Consider the following 19642-nt stretch of genomic DNA (forward strand, 5'->3'; position numbering starts at 1 on the left):
GTACAAGGTGGAAACCTAATTGTTCCCAGATTTTGCAGTGTTGGCCATCCATTTGTAAGGGGAACTGGTCTCAACGCTAATAATAAATATCTTATATATATATATCCCTGCCTTCCTCTCAAAAGGAGCCCACTTCAGCCATCTCCCTGGGGGGAAAAATCTCATCATCCCCATTCAGAGAAAAGAAAACTAAAAACACAAGGAAAACAGAAGGCTACAGCAGCCGTTCGGGTTGTACGTGGGTTGTTCCTTCATTTGAGGGGTGGCTGGGAGTTGCTACTTTCTCGTTAACCATCACTATAATCGCAAAGACAATGAAAGACCAAAAATAAAAACAAAACAAATCCCACCAAAATCTCTATGAGAAGCTCAACACTGGAGTAAGTTTTGGAGTAACTCGATTAGGTCGCTAACGAGCCCAGAAGAATTCAGGCACGTCAGTCTACGCTTTTGAGAAGTTAACAGTTCCGTCCCTCCTGAGACGCCTACCAAATTCCATAGGTCCCTCCTAAGTAGCTGGACTTCTAGATCCTTTCAGTAAGGTTACAAAGACACATCTTTACAGAAAGGAATAAGACTCCGAAATCCCATCCCAGCACGATTCTGGACTAGGTCTAGACAGCACTAAACGTTTTCCCTTAGGCGATTCTCCAAATGGAAAGACCTTTCTGACCACACTTCGGACTGGAAACAAACGGTCTCACCAAACATTAAGTCCAAGAAAATGACTGTTCTAATCCGATCAGTGATGGCGACAGTAAAAGATAGCTGCAGTTCGTTTGACAAAAGGAGTTGGTGGGAGAGACCCAAGTGATAAGATGTAAAATATAGCTAGCACCCCAAGCAGAAATATGGAAAGATCCCCACAACTCCTTGGGAACAGGCCTCACAGATATAATGAAGGAAAAGTGTTCGAAATCAGAAAGTCTGGTTTGTGGAAGAGATTCGACTAAAACCATGCATGCTGATATGTGGGGTGGGTGCGTTGGGTTTAAGATTGAAATAGTGAGTCATGGCACCTTAGGGTGATGAAGCTAAATTTCTCCTGATTAAGATTAGATCCTTGCAGGCAGGCCCAAAAATGGCAGACACGATCCATATTCGAAAATGGCTATACCTTAAACAAACCTTCCAATCAAAGCTGAGTAAGAGAAACAAACTTTTTCCAACTGTGAATACTCCGAAGCATAGACTCTTAGCAGTTTTCATCCTTCACAAATGCCATTTTGATTGACATCCAGCACCCTAAAGATATTTACTTTGAAGTAAGTCCCTCTGATTTGCCGAACTTGCCTCCAAGTAAGTATGCCTATCCCGAGCACACTTAGGAGGAAGTAAGTCCCATTGCAAGCTTTCCTCGTGCTCAAGTGTGTCGAAGATCGGGGTGCCAGCACCTCCTTATCAGCCCTCTGCCTTCTTTATCTCCTACTGGCCCCAGCTTCCCATAAAAGGAAGAATGGACATAAAATATGAGAGAGAGAGAGAGAGAGTTGACCTTACCTGCTCTCTTCTGTGCCTGTTGTGAGAAACAAACGCAAGTCAGTTCGTGTTAATCACCAAATTGCCAGAGAAGAGGGTATTTCTACTTTCCAGAACCGTTTGATAGCGCAGACATCATATTTCCATTGACGGTGACCTCCCCTCTCCCCCACGCTCCCCCCGGAGTCATCAGCGGACCAACTGGGCAGATAAGAAAGATGCTGTCAACTTTGGTCCAACTAGTTGACCATACAAGGACTGATCATCTTCACGAGCCACTCAGTGTTTACCTCCAAGTTCCTTTTGTCCAAGCAGCCCTCAGCAGATAGACAAGAGCTGGTTTCCCAGCGAGGCCCTCGCACTTGCTGCCCTGGCTGATCGTAGACAGCGAGACACTTTCGCTCGGGGTTCGCTTCATTTTCGAGCTTTTAAGGGTGTTTCTAACAACGTCAAGCTGCACTTCCAAACTACATTGAGCCTTCCTGAGAAACCCCCTGATACGGTGCAAGATTCCTAGATAATACCCGTCGAGGGAACTGGCGATCTTTTCCACTGGGCACATGGGGTGACATTTTCTCCCTTTAACGGCAATCCATAGGGTGGGGGAGAAGGTGGCTTGATACCGAACATCAAACATGGCGAAGCTCTGAACTATGACATGCCCCCTTTCCCAACGGACTTTGTCCCACTCTATCCACATTTTACAGCCTTGGAATAGGAAAACCCCATTTATATCAGGGGAGAAAATGTCCTCTTCAGTACCCACATATCAGAGTCTGTAAGAAGAGTTGGGAAGAAAATAGTCTCGATTAGATCCCATTACCTGTTGTGGTGGTTATTAAAGTCCAGAGGCCTCTGGCTTATCTCTTGCTTGTGGCCAACTACAGAACTTTCATTAAAATGGCAAGCTCGCATCTCTCCCGTCGTTTCTAGTTTTAATCACTTCTCCTCCCAATTACCCCAAACCTCTGTTGATTCAGACAACTACAGTCTCAGTAGGCCAGTCACGTTTCTTTTATAGTGGAATACATATCTGTCCATTTTGGTTTAGGTGTGCAATCCCAGGCACATAGGTTTGAAAGAGAATTCCATTGATTAAGTTCCAAATCAAATGTAGTCGGGACTGCGATGTTAAATTAAATCATACTGTAGTGGAGCTACTTCAAATTCCCGGTTTGTCTTTCTAAGGAAATTTCGGTTTAAAATACCTTTTAATGTTTATATATATATATATATATATATGCTGGCTTTGACTCAGTTCAAGATGGAACTAGACCCTAGAAAGAGAGTCTTTCTGTGATTAAAGGGTAATGACATCACGTCATTTCTTTAAAAAAAGAGAAAAAAAGAACTATGATTTTGCTAGAGCAGTTTTGTTTGCATTTCTCCTGATATGTAAATACAGTTTGAATTGTGTTTGCTTGGGCTCTAGGGGTCTATAAAGAGACGAATTCACCTTTTCTGTGGAACAAGCAAACAGACTTTAAACTAAGCCGACATCAGACAAAGTGGAAGCCAGTTTATTTAATCGAAACTAAATCTAGTTGCAGAAAGATAAGTCAGTGTACATAATCATCCATTACAGTCATTACTCCCACCAACAAATATGTGTTTATGAGCTTGTCCAGATACACTATATCCATTTATTTCCCCAAGGCTATTTGGGGCAAACACGAGCTGTTTCCATGTTATTCTTCTAAACCCTAACTTTAGGGCTGCGGAGGTGGGGGGGGGGAGAGACAGAAAGAGACAAGAGAGAACTAAAGTAACTTCAGGAATGTTGTTTTATAACTGCCCCCCTTCCCCTGTCTGATTCAGTCAACAATTCATTTACTCCAGGAAAGAAAGAAAGAAAGAAAGAAAGAAAGAAAGAAAGAAAGAAAGAAAGAAAGAAAAAGAAAGAAGCTATAAAATTTTGAGATCCCCCTCCCCACCCAACACCGTTAAAGAAAGTTGTGAATTGTGACCACATTCTAAATATCGATTCTAACAAGAAGCGAGGGCTAGAATCGACTTGAGGTCTCCATTCCAAACAGAGAGATTTATTATTGGCGAGGTTTTCGCTGTTGATTTCCCTTTGCCAAGACCCTCAGCGCAGTTATTGCAGCTTTTTCATCAAACAACAACAACAAAAAGACACATTGGCGTTTGAAATGACAGCCTCGAGTGCTCCGTTTTGGGCTCTGCGGATGCTAATCTTAGCCCGGAGGTATAAAAGGAGGGGAAAAAATAGATTTAGCAAAAGGGGAACAGCTGGATATGTTTCTCTCGCACTTGACCAAAAGTCTCTCACTTTCTCCCTCTGTAAAAGAGAGGTATACATAGGATATTACACACTTAATATCTCTGCTGACACACGTGACAGCTTTACGTTCGAAGAACTGGAGACCCCTCTTTAAAAAAAAAGCTTCTCCCCCCACAGGGGGGTAGGTGGGAGTGGAATCTCGTGTGAAAGAGACTTCCCAGGCTTTCTGCTTCGGCTGTGTAGCTGCGCCACTCACTTCCTTCGTACAGTTCCCTCTCTGTCTGTCTGTCTCTCTCTGGGTTCCTCTGCCTTTCGGAGATCGCCAAGTTCTAGGCTTCATTTCTGCTGTTTGATTTATATAGCGCGACGGGGAGAAACCTCTGGAGGCAGCGTTAGAAAGGAAATGGTTAGTGCTGTCGAAGGCAGGCTAGAATTACATACGCAGCCGGGACTCCTAAGCTGAGAATGTTCAAACTCTTTCGCTGATCGCTATCGAGACATGTCCGGATCGATTCTTCTTATAGCGCAATAGACGGAGAGCTTCCCTTGAGCTCTCCACGATATTTCGTTCCCTGACACAGGCCGATCTGCCTTTTTTGCCGCCTCTTTGGAGTCCGATCAGTAGAAGGCCGCTTTACTTGGACGTAAGCCCGTTTCCCTCTCCATTGAAGCGGATAGGTTTAACGAAGCCTTAAATCCAAAGAGCTTAACCGGCTTTCAGAGCGCAGGCCGTTTCTTGGCTTGTTAAGTTTGTGAGAACAACAAAAAGCTATATAACTTTTCCCAGCTTACAGCGATCTACAAATCTTCCTGGCCTGCATGATCCGCTCCCCTCTCCAGAATTCGAAAACGGGGTAGGGAGGGAAATATATACATTCCGATACACTTGTTTGTGCATGTGCTTTAAAGTTAATTCAATCTACACGGTACACCTCGTGCACAATAAACTATCGTTTTATTTGATTATAAATAAGATGACTGTACTTTCCTTAAAATACAATTACATAGGAAACCTTTTGTAGAAATGATGTTTTTTTACAAGTTAATAAAAGTGGACGCTCTTTACAAAGATTTGATATCCGCGCGCCCCAACCCTGTTAGCATGTTCCTCGTTAGCTTCCTACCCTTGCATTAATAGCATCTTAAATAAACCCTTTCGGAATTTCGATTAGCTGGTCTGTAAATATTGTCTTTCCTCTGTGAATGACGCCACTTGGATTTCCTTGTCTCTGTGCCTTGCTAGTTATCTTGGACAGGACTCTCTTCCGTCGTATTAAAGTTAATCGGGAATGTATGTACCGATCGGATGTGCTGGTCAGTTTCCCCGAAAGTGGACCTGATCGTACTTCCGGTATACTGGACCGGGCCACTTTCCCTGCAACGGGCCTTGAGGAGGAAGTTTGCTTGCGGTATTCGATTCCCGATTAGTATTTTTGGGGAGTGGGGGGGAGAGCAAAGGGCATAAGAAATATATGTGATCTTTATAATTTATTAGAAGCTTCTCAGGAAGTATATTTAAAGCCAAATATATCTACATAAGTTACAAGGGGCGGAGGAAAAGAAGGAGCGATAACGTGCGTCAAATAATTTCACGGATCTGTCGACATTCATTTTTTTAAAAAATAAAATAAAATGGGTTTTCCCCCTTCTAAAAAAAGCTTTGATTTGTTTGGTAGATCCTTGCTTGATATCTTTTTAAATCAACAAAATATTCAGGATACTAAAACCTATGGGTTGAGTCCAACGTTTTTGACAGCATCAAACAGCTACAGGTTCACATCAAACAGAAGGGGTGGGGGTGGGGAGCTAAGCCATGATCGGGTCAGTGTCGCCATCCATTCACTGGGCTGAGGGCCCTGGGTCCTTCGTGTGTGCATAATCTGGAGGGAGAGGACGCTAAAGAGTTTTTTTTGTGGGGGAGGGAAGAAAACACCCACCCTTGCCCCAAGGTTTTTATCTGTACATACAAGCGTCCAGTGGAGATCCACGTCAAGCCGCGGGTGCATGGTCCTTACTGAGTCTCCTGGCCACCGACTCCTCCAGATGATGCTTCAGCGACAACCGTTTCAAACTTAGGTCTGCTTCTTTTTCTCCGTCCAACGACACACCCCTCCCCACTTTTCTGATTTTTAAAAAAGAAGAACAAGGCGTGTATGTGTGTGGGGGGGTAGAAGTCAAGGGAGGAGGGGGTGAGAAAAGAAAAGAAAGGAAAGGGTCGGCCCGTCGGACAAGAGCAGGCGCGGGCCCGGGCCCAGCGGAGGCCGGGCGGCCCCTTTCACCAGGTCCTCCCGTATAGCAAGGTGGAGCACGACATGGCCGTCCCATAGTCAGAACTGGAGGAGTTCAGGTGGGACAAAGCCGAGACCTGGCTCTGCAGGGAGGAGGGGCTGTTGCCGGCGTGTTGCCCGAGGTCTGGCGACTGCCCCGCGCTGCTGGCTTGGTGGCTCTGATGCTGTCCCAGGCTGGCGCCATTGGAGGCCACGGTGATGGCGGTGGCTGCCGCCTGCTGCTGATGGTGGCCCTGGAGCGCCGCCGCCGTGGGCGCGTTGGAGCCCGCCTGGCACGGCTTGCCGTCCTTGACCAGGACGGGGACGGCCACCCGGCGGGGCGACTGCTGCTGCTGCTGCTGCTGGCAAGAGGCGCCCTCCTGCTGCATCTGCTGCTGCGCCGCTTTGTCCTTGGCCTGCCGCTTCATCTTGTAGCGGTGGTTCTGGAACCAGATCTTGACCTGGGTGGGCGTCAGGTGGATCATGCTGGCCAGGTGCTCCCGCTCCGGGGCCGAGAGGTACTTCTGCTGCTTGAAGCGCCTCTCCAGCTCGTACACCTGGGCCTGCGAGAAGAGGACGCGGCGCTTCCTCCGAGGCGTGCTTTGTAGCGGGGCCATGCTCTTACTCACGTCGCCCAACGAGCTCAGGCTGCCCATGCCTCCCATGTTCATCCCCGACGACGGGCCCATGAAGCGGGAGACTGGAAGGGAGAACAGCGAGAGAAGGAGGGTTAAGCGTAAGAACGAAGCGCGACGCCGCAGGCAAACCACGCCGCGGGAAACGCTGGGCCCACAGCCTGGATCTGGGCCCAAACCCTGGGAACTGAATCCGGATTTCTGGGTCCAGATCTATAAGGGGGGAATCAACGATTCTGATTTCTGATTATATATAATCCTAATCAGTAATAGCAGGTCACAAATACCAGCAAAAATCACAACTCAAGGTAACAAGATACTAAAAATCTGAGGAAATCCATTTCTAAATCAGATTTGAAACGAAGAGGTTATTTAGTGGATTTGAATCCGTAGCTTTGCTGTTCCCCGCTCTTCCCAGGGCCTAAAACAAAACAAAACAAAGCAAAAAAAAAAATCCCCAACAAAACTCCTCATGAAGAAGTGAGCATAACCAAGGAGTGATAACTCGAATTAGAAAGAGGGACCTTTTGCTTGTGTGTACACACCAGCTTTTCACGCTTATCTATATATTTACAGATATATACATACATTCCTGCATACAATCAAACAGAATCATCTAAGTACGAACTACTGACACCACTTTTAGAATACCGTTGACACCTTCCCACCTGCCAAACATTAATAAATGTGTCTTCCCCACCTGCAAGCCCGTCCATATCATTTACAGATTATCCATTTCCCCCACTTTATTAATAGTGGTTGACGAAGTCCAGCTGTTGCTGCCATATTCCTAAACCAGATCAGGCTTAAGGACACGATTTATTTTGCACCTGTCTAATTTTTATTTATTTTTCAGGGTCGCTCAAATCGCTTCCTCTTAACCTCCTCCTCAACCTTGAGTTTATCTGAACAATTGTCCAAACATTTTATCATTACTGTTACTCGTGCACGCGCGCACACTCACGGGCGCGCACCCACTTTTTTTTTTCTTCTGGGTGCACTTTATTATTTATTACTAAGTCCCCTCCATCCCTCATGGCCTCAGCCGCCCAGATTTGTCCAATAAAACCCTTCTCCTCTGTTTGTGAACGCGCCGAGCCGCACAGTTGAAGCATAGGGCGCAAGAGCTGCCCCTTCCTTCCTCCGACCAAAGCCAAGTCACAAGTCCAAGAGTCCAAAAGAAGGACAGAACCGGCTTGCAAATTAAAAAAAAAATACCTAAAAAGTGGCGGAGTGTGGAGGGGGGCAGGGAGTGTTCCGGGAGCCGGCTGGTAAGATGACCCACCTTCCCCCCGCCCAGTAGATGCTCCCCCTCCTCGCTGGCCTCCGCTCTAACCGGTACCCCATACTACCCGCCGGGAAAAGCTGAGAGGGAAGGAGAAGGGAAAGCCCCGAGCACTTACTTGTGGAGAAGCGGGGGTCCGGGTTGGCCCCGTACCACCCGGTGGCGGAAGCGCCGTTCCTCATGGTGTCCTGGTAAGGCGGCAGGTCGCCCATGTTGCCATTGCAGTAGCCCCCCATGGCGGTGTGGGAGAGTTGAGGGACCCCGGCGGCTGTCATGTGGTAGGCAGCGGTGACCGTCCCATTGTGGCCCATGGGGTGCTGCTGCATGGCCGGCTGAGCCACCTGCGATTGCCTGTAAGCTGCCAGAGGAGCCCCCAAGTTACTCCCCTCCATGGCCACTTTCTTGTAGCTTTCCTCCAAGGGGCTCAAGATGTCAGACACTGAGAAAGGAGTCGTATGCTTTGGGCTCATCGACATGATTCGGCGGCTGGGGGGAGAGGAGGGAAAAAAAGGGAAAAGGGGAGGCAAAACTCACTCGCTCTCGCTCGCTCGCTCGCTCTCACTCCTTTTTTTTTTTTTTGCCAAATATTCTGGTGTGTTGCCTCCACGCCGATCTTGTTGGATGAACACGTAACCGAGTGGACCAAGTCCGCCTTAATTGGATTGAGTGGAGGCTCAGAGCTGCCTTTCGTTTGTTTTAGCCAGACGCCAGGTTTTAGGCTGCCACCAGAGGCGGGGCATAGGCACTAAAGCAACAAGACAATAGAACCCCCACATCTTGCCCGAGATAATTAGCGTGCCTGCTGATGGCAAGGTAAACATCTTTAAGTTTCACTTCTCAGGGTTTCCCACCCACCCTGTGTTTGTATTTTTCGATTTTTTAATTAAAAATTACAAGCTTTAAAAAAAAAAAACACAACCCGAAACAAATAATAATAATAAAAAGTCCTTCTATCCCCCCTCCCCCGACTCAACCAGGTTTATTTATTAATTTATTTTTAATTTTATTTTCGGGAGGGGGGGAGAAATTAACCCTAAGGCTGGAGATATGGATAAAAGAGGTTCTAATATGAAGAGGAAGGGGCTCTTTATTCCTTCCCCCGCCCCGCCGTTTTCGAAAAAGAAAACCAGTTCAAATCCTAAGCCCTCTTTTCCCCCACCCTCACCCCCCTCACCCCACCCTCACCCCCACCCTCCCCACACGCTTTCTCCATACCCGTCCTCCTACTCCTACCTCAGTCTGAACGAGGAAGGTCAGGACTGAAGAAATGGATTTAGCCGCCGCCGCCGCCCCCGCCTCCCCCGCCTCCCCCTAGAAAGAGCCCGAGGAAGAAAAGAACAGTCTCTGTGTGAAATAACACCGGGATGGAACGTTCATACATAGCCAAGTTGGCAGAAATCCGGTCTCTTGCCAGACATTGGACGGATCGTGGAGAGGGGCTCGGAGGGCTGTCTAGAGCAAACTACTTGTGCTTTATCGGCGCTGCTTAGGAGACATAAGCTCCTATAGGAAGCTTAGCGGTCCGAGGCTCGGAGCGCATCCCCCCCGCCTTGCCAAATATATGTTCTCTGTACATACAATCATCTGATCGTTTTGTCTAGCTCGTTACTCCGCAGGCAGATGGGAGCTGTAACTTTGGGTGGAGGGGGGTGTCGGGGGAAAGAAATGTGTGTAAAGCAATTGTATAAGGATGATGGGCTGCTGGAAAACACATTAAAGCTAAGAGCCCGTTTGTTATTTTCCAATAGGAACCGTGTCACGCACTCCTCCGGGCCACGTCTAAAGCTTAAAAGCAGCTTCTCGGGTTACTTATGAATCAGAGACGCCAGGGATGGAAAAGACCTGTTAGGTCATCACCCTGCCAGGAGAGAATTGTGTTTTTCATTTCCTAATATTCCGCTCAGCCTAATTGCGGCCACCTCGGTGTCAAGAGAAATCGAGAGCTCCGAGCTGCCGAGGTGACGGAGGCTTTAAACCAGCCCCGATCCACAGGCGGCTTGAGGCGGGAGGGCCCCTCGAAGGACACGATCCCACACTCCGTGGCGGCGAATTTCTCCCAGTGGGGCGCGGGGTGGACCGGCCTCTTCCCAACGGCTCCCTCCCGAAGAGGCCGGCTTAGACTGCTTGGGGATCCAGCCGCGCGCCCTTGCGCCAAACGATCTTTCGAAAGCTCAAGGTTCGCAGAGAAGGCAGAACAGAATCCCTCGGTTAGCAGTGAAGGGCAAGGCAGTGGGTGGGCCAAAGAGAGAGAGAAAGAGAGTAAATGTGGGGAGGGGAAACGCAGCCTTTCCACTCCCAGGCCTAGAGCGTTGGCACCTAATTGAATAAAGCGATGCTTTCAGTCGGAAGGAAATGGCAGCCAAGGGGGCAGTTAACCTGGTAGGATTTTGTTTTGTTGTTTTTAGTGCCTCAGACAACTGTTAGGTAAATTGCCCTTGGTAAATACGTCGGCGTCTCCCGATGGGCTTGTGCTTTTAAAATAAATAAATAAACAAACAAACAAATGCATGCATGCAAACGTGCCCTTGCCGCTCCCCGGGAATAACTAAATATCTTTGTCTAAAGTGGTGGCGTAAATGGCCAGTCGCTTTGTCAGTGGCTCGATATTAGTGCATAAGGATCATTTCCCTTCAATGTCGAGTAGGCAAGAAAGCGCTTAGGCGAGAAAGTCCATGCCCAGAGGAGAGCTCCTAGCCTTCAAGTAGAAGCCGGCGCCCTGATTATGCTTTCCCGCTCGGCAAGAGGTGAGCTTTGCCACGCCGCTATAATTGCAGCAACTTTCCAATCAGGCCCTCGGTTTTCCCCTCGACTCCCCGGGCGCCAGCGCCTTAAGGCTGGAGTCCCAAGCGCGCTGGGGAGTAAATGCCATTGAAATGAATGGGACCTCCACCCTACGTCCGGGTGCCCAGAACTAGGAGATTCAGGCTAGGATCTTAAGCGGCGCTCCCAACGGAAACGAACAACTTTCATTCAGGGGAATCCACGTAGCTCACCGTCCTGAACAGGTTCCTTGGAAGGAAACCGCCTTCATTCCAAAGGAACTTCACTCCCAGGGCGTTTCTTCGGATCGGAGCGCAACGGGGTCCAGAATCTCCAGTTAATCTTTGTACCGGTTTTGGCGTCGGGGGACTTTCTGGCTTCAGGAGGATGAAACGAAACTTTAAAACTTAAAGATCAAAACCTTCCTTCTGGACTCTTCTGATCGCTGTTTTAAAGGAAATGCTAGGAGGGGGAGGGGCTTTGCCCGGTCTGAGTGAATCGGTCATTTATGTATTTCTTTCTTTGGACGACATTTATTAAATGATTGTTTAAAATAATTTAGTTACCCGGGGAAATGAAAGTTATTTTTCCTTCTCAGATTTTTTAACAAGTTGGTGATTTTCTAACTGCAATAATAATAATATGCAAAACACATAGCAAGAACAAAACTATTTACAAGGTCATAAAACTGTATGTCAAAATGCAGGGGGAGGGATCTAAATATATGTTACTAGTAGAAATTCAAGTCGCGGTATAGAGACTTAGTAATAACTGGTTATATTGACCCATTTGATTTCTTGAAAATATCTTATTTCAACTCAAGAATAAATAAATTAATAGATATATCACCAGGATGCCGATTGGAATATCAGTATTTAGATTTCTTTCTTTCTTTCTTTCTTTCTTTCTTTCTTTCTTTCTTTCTTTCTTTCTTTCTTTCTTTCTTTCTTTCTTTCTTTCTTTTTCTTTCTTTCTTTCTTTCTTTCTTTCTTTCTTTCTTTCTTTCTTTCTTTCTTTCTTTCTTTCTTTCTTTCTTTCTTTCTAACATACTAAATAACTTGTTCACTTTAAGGAACAGAACTCAGTTCACTCAGCTGATCAAAATAGTTTATTATTTATCAAAAATAATGACTAGTAACAGCTCAAACCAACAGGATTGTTTAGTAAATATGTTAGGTTGTGTATGCACAGAGAGACAGAGCTCTAGAAGCATTCCTTATACTTAGTCAAATCCGCCAAGTTGTACTGTCAGGTGGTTTATCCTTGAAGAAAAAAGAGGATGCCCCTGGTATTTTGTGATATTTAAAACATCCACACACTAATATGGCTTTTTCATTAATTCCTTCTAAGAACGAATGTAGATTTCGACATCTTCTAAAGCCCACCCCCACTCCAGTTTATTTTATTTTATTTTATTTTATTTAGTGTATCTTGGGATAGAAAGTTGGGAGTTTTCGTCGTTGTATGTGCTCCTCTTTGGATGTGCATTATTCAGGTTTTTAAAAATAGCGGCCAGTGTCTTGATGAGAAAGAGGGAATGCCTCCTACTCTCCTGTCCACTGGGGAACTTGGTTATCTGAGCTAGAATTAAACCTTCCATACATTCGCATGAGTGTCTAGAGGTGGTGTGTGGAGCGATTAAAAATCAATGGGGATTTTGCCATAGAATTAAACACGACGTGGATAATTCCCAAAGGGAAGGTTTTCCATGACACAGCCGATCCCCACATCAGTTAAGCCGAGACATTTGAATTGAAGCTAATATCCGGTGTCGACTCCAGTCTCGAGCACATTTACTGGAAGTAGGTTTCTTTAAAACATAAATGACTTCGCACCTAGAGGAGCTTGGATGTTGCATCATCGATCATTTCCGTAGAACTATTTAATACAACGTTCATTACATCGAAGCGTCCGCTCTATTCACTTACTCCTTAGCCATTCCGTTGACTCGGACTGGACTACTCTGGAGTAAATGGGTGGCACCAGCCCCTAGTAAAATCAATTTGACTGGTGGGTATTAAATGGATAGTGGCCTACGGTTAATTTTTCTACCGTGCTGACTGGGATAAGGACGGGTCCTTCATCACCTGCCTCTTAAGACGTCATTAAGTTCCACTAAAATGAATCGGGTTCACTTTCCGACGTCCCGGGTATCAAAGGCTTCTTGTATTACGGCGCCGATCCCCTTCACGCTCCTCCAGCGTGCCGCTCCGGCTCGGGTTTCTGTTTCCCCACAAGCCAATTTAAGCGCTCTTTCCCGGCGGAACTCCTTAAGGAAGTTTCCTTTGAAATCTCCCTTTCCGGTGGAGTTTGGACGGAGCCGCCTTGGCGGAAGCCACAGAAGCTCGCTGCTCTTGCCCAATCACGCCGTAGTCTTTCACCTGGCTGAAGACCAACCCTAAACTGCAAGTAAAAAGAAGAAGTAGGGTGAAGAAGAAATGCGAAGGGAGGAGAAGGAGATGGAAGGCCTTTGGCCTGCTTGAAGGATCACCCCCTCCCCCAGGCGACCTAGTCTCCCACTCCCCGGTGCCTGCAGAATGCTTTCGGTTCACTTACCAGCGGCTTCAATAGTTCCTGGCCCCACACAATCCCGATTGATAGCACTCCAGGTTTGGGGTGGGGTGGGGTGGGGTGGGGTGGAGCGGGGGGGGGGAAGAGAGAGAAGAAGAAATGGAGGGAGGACTTTGTCCGTCAACGGGTGCCAAACCCGACGCGGGTGGTGACCCTCCGAAGCTGTAGTCTTCTCCTGGCTCCTCAGCTAGATGACAGGGACGGCAGAGGCGACGAGACGGTCCTCCGGAGAAGTCCACCAAGACGCTCCGAAGGAAACTCACCTCCCCCGCCCCGCCGCCCTTAAATGTAGCTGCCAAGCGCTGTCCAAGTGGACGGAGAACACTGGCCAACGTCTCCTGAAAACCCGGCGGGCGGTGTTTAAATGCGAGGGTTCTGACTCACTTCTAAATTGTGGGTTTTACTGACAGGACCGTCTGGGGCTCTGCTGTGAACGACCACTGACGGGAGAGTAGCCCGGAGACCGGGATGAGTGGCTTCAAAGTGGCGTCCACAGAGGCGTGGGAGGGTTCCAGGCACTCCTCTGAGTTGGGAAGGGAAGGAAAAGAGTCTTAAACTTAATTTTCGTACAACTTAATTAAACCTGTATCCCATAAACCACCCATTATATTATAATAATGACTTGAGGGTATAGGTTGGGTTGAATATTTTCAGGCAGTCCCAGAAACAGAAAGAGGATGAAGGTCTTGCTCCCCAGCAGGCCTCAAGCAGGCGCTTCATTCATATCCCTGACAGACGATTTCTTGGCTGGAGGTCAATCCCTTCAAGGAAACTTCCCTTCCAAAGTGAGTGTGCTTAAGATGGCGGCCTTCATTGTAAATACTAGAGACATTCTTGCTTAATTTAAGCACCCGCTTAGGCACTTAATAATGCCCTTAGACCAAAGTGGCCTCGCACAATGTCTTCCCAAGGCATTTCTTTCCTTTCAACTGGGAGGGTTCAGGAAAAACTGTATCAATCCTCCCCGGTGATGCAGAGGCTGAATTTCAGGGAGCGCTCTCTTGCCCAGTTTCCAACAGATCTCTTTACAAGCTAATGTAATGGGAATTCAGCTGGAGAGCAGCCACCAGTCCTAAACATATTGAGGTTCCATATACCCTCCACTCTTAATGGGTAATACCAGTTAACTGTAATACCAGTTAACTATACCCAGGAGGATCTGTTGGCCTTAGATTCTTTTTCCCCTCTGTGTACTGTCTTACACCCTCAGTGCAAGAACTGTTGGATAGATGTCAGTTCCATGCGTAGTGCACTTAGTGATTCTAGACTCTGGATTCAAGTGATCTTAAGCCTCCCTCCCGCTGTAGATGCTAATGTGTATTTCTACACCTGCTCCAACATGTGATAAGCCAAGCCAGCCCTGCCGCTTTCAGGGCCCTCCTCCTCATTCTAGTGAATGGGACACTGAACCTCTGCCCTGGAGGTTCCACTGAACTCTGTTAAAACCAGGGAAACTAATTCCAAGTAAGATGTATTTAGAATCATTCATTAAAATGGGGGTAGACTGGGGGAAGAGCAGGGTTAAATGGGAAGAGTTCTGACTGGATTGCAAATTGTAGATTCTATTGGCAAAACTGTTTGGGGTGGTAATCTTAAGGCCACTGGTGGGAGTAACCACAATGACCTGAGCTGGATTTTTGTCGAATGAGTTCCTATCAACTCTTTCCCTAAAGATCTTTGGTTTCAAATTGATTTTGGAAAAAATGGATTTTGTTTGGCATCCTTTCAGTCGGTAATCTCTTCCACTGAAAACCAGGCAATTGCTGCCACATATGTCCCTATGGGTTCTCAGACATCGCCTTCAAAGTGCCTGCCCCTACATAGTTAAATTCAGTGCTTAGCTGAGATTTGTCTCAATTGAGGTATGTGGAACCGGAAGTTGAGAAAAAAATTTTCTAGTTCTGCTCACACATTTCTATGGTGCAGTGGTGCAATTAGGTAAATGCAGACTCTGGTTTCAATTTAATGGTCTTACTTTATTATCTTAAAAGTTAAATAATGGTCATTACATAACTTAATGGTCTCGCCGCCACCACCCCACTCTTGTGATGGGAATGTGTATTACTTCACTTGCTTCACAGTGTGGGAAACCAGCCTTACAATGTGTTTGGGGGCCATTCTGCTTGTTCTACTGAGTGGTGTTATGGAAATATGTATGCAGAGTAACTCAGTGGTCTGAGCTGCATGTGTGCCAGTGTGTATTTACCTAAGAAACAGGCTTTTACCGTGCATTTAAATCACTGAGACTTAAGACTTAGTAAAATAAGCTACTTTATTTATAGAAATACATAGTAGATAGGAAAGGTACACCTAGTTCTAACTAACTAAGGTGGAGGTGCAATGCCCAGACTTGGGTATTGCCTCATGGCTCAGAAGAGAGAACTGTTGGAAGTGGGGCAAGTGCCACTCCTGTTTTGTTCTTTTGTTTGTGTTCCAGAAGGGAGATAGAGTTAGGGTCCTCCAGATGGATAGGCTTGACTAACTTTACCTGTGATGTTCTGACTGACTTCCTTCTGTCACAGATATGCTTAGGGAAGCTTATCTGCCCCTCCTCCTTCTGCCCTTTCCCTTTCCTCTCTTTGACTGTCCAAGAGAGAGGAGACACCTTTGTCTCTGCTCTCTCCCTCCTGAGCCATGAGGGCAACTCCCAAACCTGGGCATTGTGCCTCCAACTTAGTTAGTTAGAACTAGGTATGCCTTTCTATCTGTTATGTATTTCTATAAATAAAGTAGCTTTTCTTATTTTACTAAGTCTTAAGTCTCAGTGAGCTCAATGCAGGATGAAAGCCTGCTACTTAGGTAAATACACATACTGGCACACACGCATCTCAGACCGTTGACGATCTCTGCTAACATTTACACAAATTTACATAGCATCTTGCAGGGTATGCGAGGCCAAAAAGATGGTTTGAATGTTTTGAAGATAAGACAGGACACATGTCTAATTAATACACAGTTAATGCCCTGGTAATCAAGATGTTTTTGTAGTCCCCTCCTCCAGTTCTCAGTTTGATGTGTTCTTCATAAACCTTGTTCAGAAAAACTGCTGAACCTGTTCTGGACTGCACCACTTCAATCTAACAGTGGAGGATCTCATGACTGATGCTTCCTCACCAGGAAAATGCTCTTCAGGTAGCATGGTAGGCAGAAGGCTAGAGTAGGCTAGAATTCTTTCTTACATCTATGTGCAGATAAGTGTGTGTGTGTTTTAAATGGAAGTATATTCATAGGCTGAAGTACTACAGTCCAGGAACAAGTGTATCTCAGCCCAGTGAAGTTATGTACCCATAGCACCCCACTTCAGGTTCTTGCTCCCTTGAATAGCTCATGCAGTCATTGAACAGCTCCTGTCTAAAGTGCCACATCATCTTTCATTGCTACAGAGGCAGAAGAATTAATGAGAGAGAGAATTTTTAAAGCATCAAAATGCACTTTAGACAGTGTGTTCTGGATCCCAGAAGAATGCAGTTAATTGTTAAAAACATGCATTGCAGGGATATTAACCTGTCAGCTTTCACCTTCATATATGTTGGAAGTGTGGCAAGAACAACTCCTATTTGGTTCTCCTTGCATGCCTGAGGGGAGATAGAGAGTCCTTCACCTGGCTAGGCTGCCTATCTACCTGAAGCTGCTCTACTTGTCTTCCTTCTGTTGTAAACTGATACTCCCAGGGAGGTGACCTCATTTCCATCCTCTCCTTCCCTTCTTTCCCTGAGGGAAGTGCAGATATTTTCCCTTTGTCCGGCTGAGGGAGAGCAGTTATTTTCCATTTGTCTCTCTCCTCTAGCATGAGGGCAATGACCAAGCTTGGCCATTGCACCTCCAACTTACTTACTTAGCTAGAACTAGAGCCTTTCCTATCAAGTATGTATTTCTATTTATAAAGTAGTCTCTTCTTATTTTACTAAATCTAAAGTCTCAGGAATGCAAAGCAAGATAAAAGCCTGCTTTCTCTCAGGTAAACCACACACACTCACTCTACACAGAAATGCTGAGCAAGCTATGCTCAGCTAAATTTTTCTCTCACATACACATGCGAACATTGACTATGCATAGCTACTGTATCAACTGTCAATCCTCTAATATATAAAGCTTGTGGTAAGGCTACTACTCCAAAGCAATGAAGGCACAGCCAGGTGAATCTTGAAGTGCTTGGCTGTAGTAAATACTCCAATCCACGATGAAAGATGTGCAACAGACAATATAACATTCCCTCGGAGTTGTGTTCAGAATTGGACATTTGATACCAAAGCAGGATCTTTTAAGAAATTTAATAGTTCAAATCCTCCCTGATAATATCTTGTGATCAACAGTACCCCCCTTTCCTGTGTATTGGTAGCAAGTATGAATACATTCCAGAGGCCCCAAACAGAAAAGAACCAAGAGAGGTAGACAATAGGTTAAGATGCTGCTGCTACCACTGCCGAGATTTTGCCTTTGAGAGGACATGGCCCACAGCTTTCCCAAGACAAACCAGGCCAGGCCAGGAATATGTCAATAAAGACAGAGTATGAAAGGACTGTCGTTCAGTGGTGGAGCACATGTGTTACATGCAGAAGGTCCCAGGTCCAATCTTCGGCATTTCCAGGTGGGGCTGAGAAGGACCTCTGTCTGAAACCCTGGAATGCCACCTCCAGTCAGTGTGGACAATACAGAGCTAGATGGACCAGTGGTCTGACTCAGCTTCCTAGGTTCTCACAGAAAATGTTATTCTGACAACTGCTGCCTCAATGGGCAATTACCTGCAAACAAAGCAAAGCAAGAAAACCATTAACACTTTCCTACAGAATATCATCAGTGGCTGACAATTCAAGGCAGCCTGTCATACTGAAGGCAGTGACTCCTTCTCCAAGAAGCAGTTGTGCTATACAGTGTGAAGACTTTCCTTTGGCTACAGTTCCTATTTCGCCTATATAGTGAGGATGGGTCTAATTCTGTTTATGGGCTGCAGCCCTAAATATAATTAATCCCATTGAACAGATTTTAGCATGCTGGACAACAAATCTGGTGTAACTGGTTTGAGATTCCAGTTTAGAATAGGGACTGATTTCACAAATGCAGGAACATCGCCTAATTTAACTCTACTTGATAACTGAGAAGAGTACTTGCCAGAAGGGTAGCCTTGTTAGGCCATTACAGAAAAGAGAATATTGCAGAACCTTAAAGGCTAATAGAATTATGGTGGTAAAACCACTGTGATATATGTTTCCATGAAAGCCACAGCTTGCTGGATGCATGAGGATTCTGTAAAAAACATAATTATGACTTGAATAAATGATAAGGATATGAATCCATGCCTAGGATGTGAAACTTCTAAACAGATGTAGGAAAATCTTGAAGAGATGCATCAAAGGTCTTCAAAAACACATGTGATGTTCTTGTTTACAATGAGAAAATTTTCCTTTCAAAATCTTGGACAACATCTAGACAAATTTGCACATTTAATCAGGGATCTGGACAGATGTGGGCAAGTTATAGGTGGGCTGTGCTGCCATATTACAAGGTTTTCTATTGTATTGTACTCATACCCACATGTATTTTAATCTGTTTTTACCCTGTTGTACACCGCCCTGAGAGCTTGTTGCTATAGGGGGGTCTAAAAATGTAATAAAATAAATAAATAAATAAATAAATTGTATGCAAGCTAAGAAAGTTATGGAAAACTAACAATGATAAAATACATTTTAGAACAGTCTAGCAAATTTTGCAAGATGTGATAGCAGCTCTGAGGGAATTTGACTGCAAACAAAAAGAGAAAGGCAGCCTCTGCAAAAATACTAATGAGATATCTTGGAGAGCTCAGAAAAGTAATTTGCATGCCCCAAGGCAACAGCAGACCAGCAGTTGAACAGACAAACAAAAGAGACAATGTTTTTTCCTGTGGAGTAAAAAAAAACAATGGACAGAGGAACTGCCCAAGAACGTCCAGAGAGAGCTGAATTTAAAGGTGATTTTAAAGCTTGGAAATCTGACCAAAATGGAAAAGAGAAGCATTCTAGTTTTAATATTTCTGAGGGAGAGGAAATTAAAACAACTGGCAGAATTCTAGTTGATTTAGGTACATCCTGTCATAGCATAAATGATGAAAATTTATTTAAAAGTCGGAGACCTTGTTCAATAAATGTTTATATGCCAGAAGTAAGATGTTTCCAAGCCCAGGCAGAAGGTGATGTTATGCTGCAATGTGAAACGCCAGGTGTCGCTAGAGGGCTTGAATTGAAATGCTTCCTCTATGTTCCGCAGTTTAGGGACAGCCTAATCAGTGCCACAATTATGAAATTGGGCGGGGGGTTAACTGCATTTGTTTGGTGATAGATGCAAGATCAAGAAGAAATATGTTGTACTGCTAAGCTCAGAGGTGGACTTTTGGAACTGGAACATTACCATCTGCGGATAGTAA

General features: G+C 45.6%; 1 protein-coding gene across 2 annotated transcripts; it reads right to left on the reverse strand.

Moving 5' to 3' along the window:
- Positions 1–2230: 2230 nt before the first annotated feature.
- On the reverse strand, positions 2231–8390 carry NKX2-1 (NK2 homeobox 1). 2 transcript variants are annotated; one of them, XR_009760993.1, is made up of 3 exons: positions 8030–8387; positions 5692–6691; positions 2231–2255 (listed from the first exon to the last, which is right to left on the reverse strand). XR_009760993.1 is itself a non-coding variant. In XM_061613225.1 (2 exons), the coding sequence occupies exons 1-2, from the start codon at positions 8385–8387 to the stop codon at positions 6000–6002; spliced, it is 1050 nt and encodes a 349-aa protein (XP_061469209.1). In that variant the 5' UTR covers positions 8388–8390; the 3' UTR covers positions 5496–5999. The 2 variants fall into 2 exon arrangements, 1 of the variants encoding a protein (XP_061469209.1); XM_061613225.1 differs by lacking the exon at positions 2231–2255 and having other exon boundaries at positions 5496–6691; positions 8030–8390.
- Between the last annotated feature and the right edge of the window lie 11252 nt (positions 8391–19642).

This window comes from Rhineura floridana, chromosome 2 (genome assembly GCF_030035675.1).
Source record: "Rhineura floridana isolate rRhiFlo1 chromosome 2, rRhiFlo1.hap2, whole genome shotgun sequence".
Classification (NCBI taxonomy): Eukaryota; Metazoa; Chordata; class Lepidosauria; order Squamata; family Rhineuridae; genus Rhineura; species Rhineura floridana.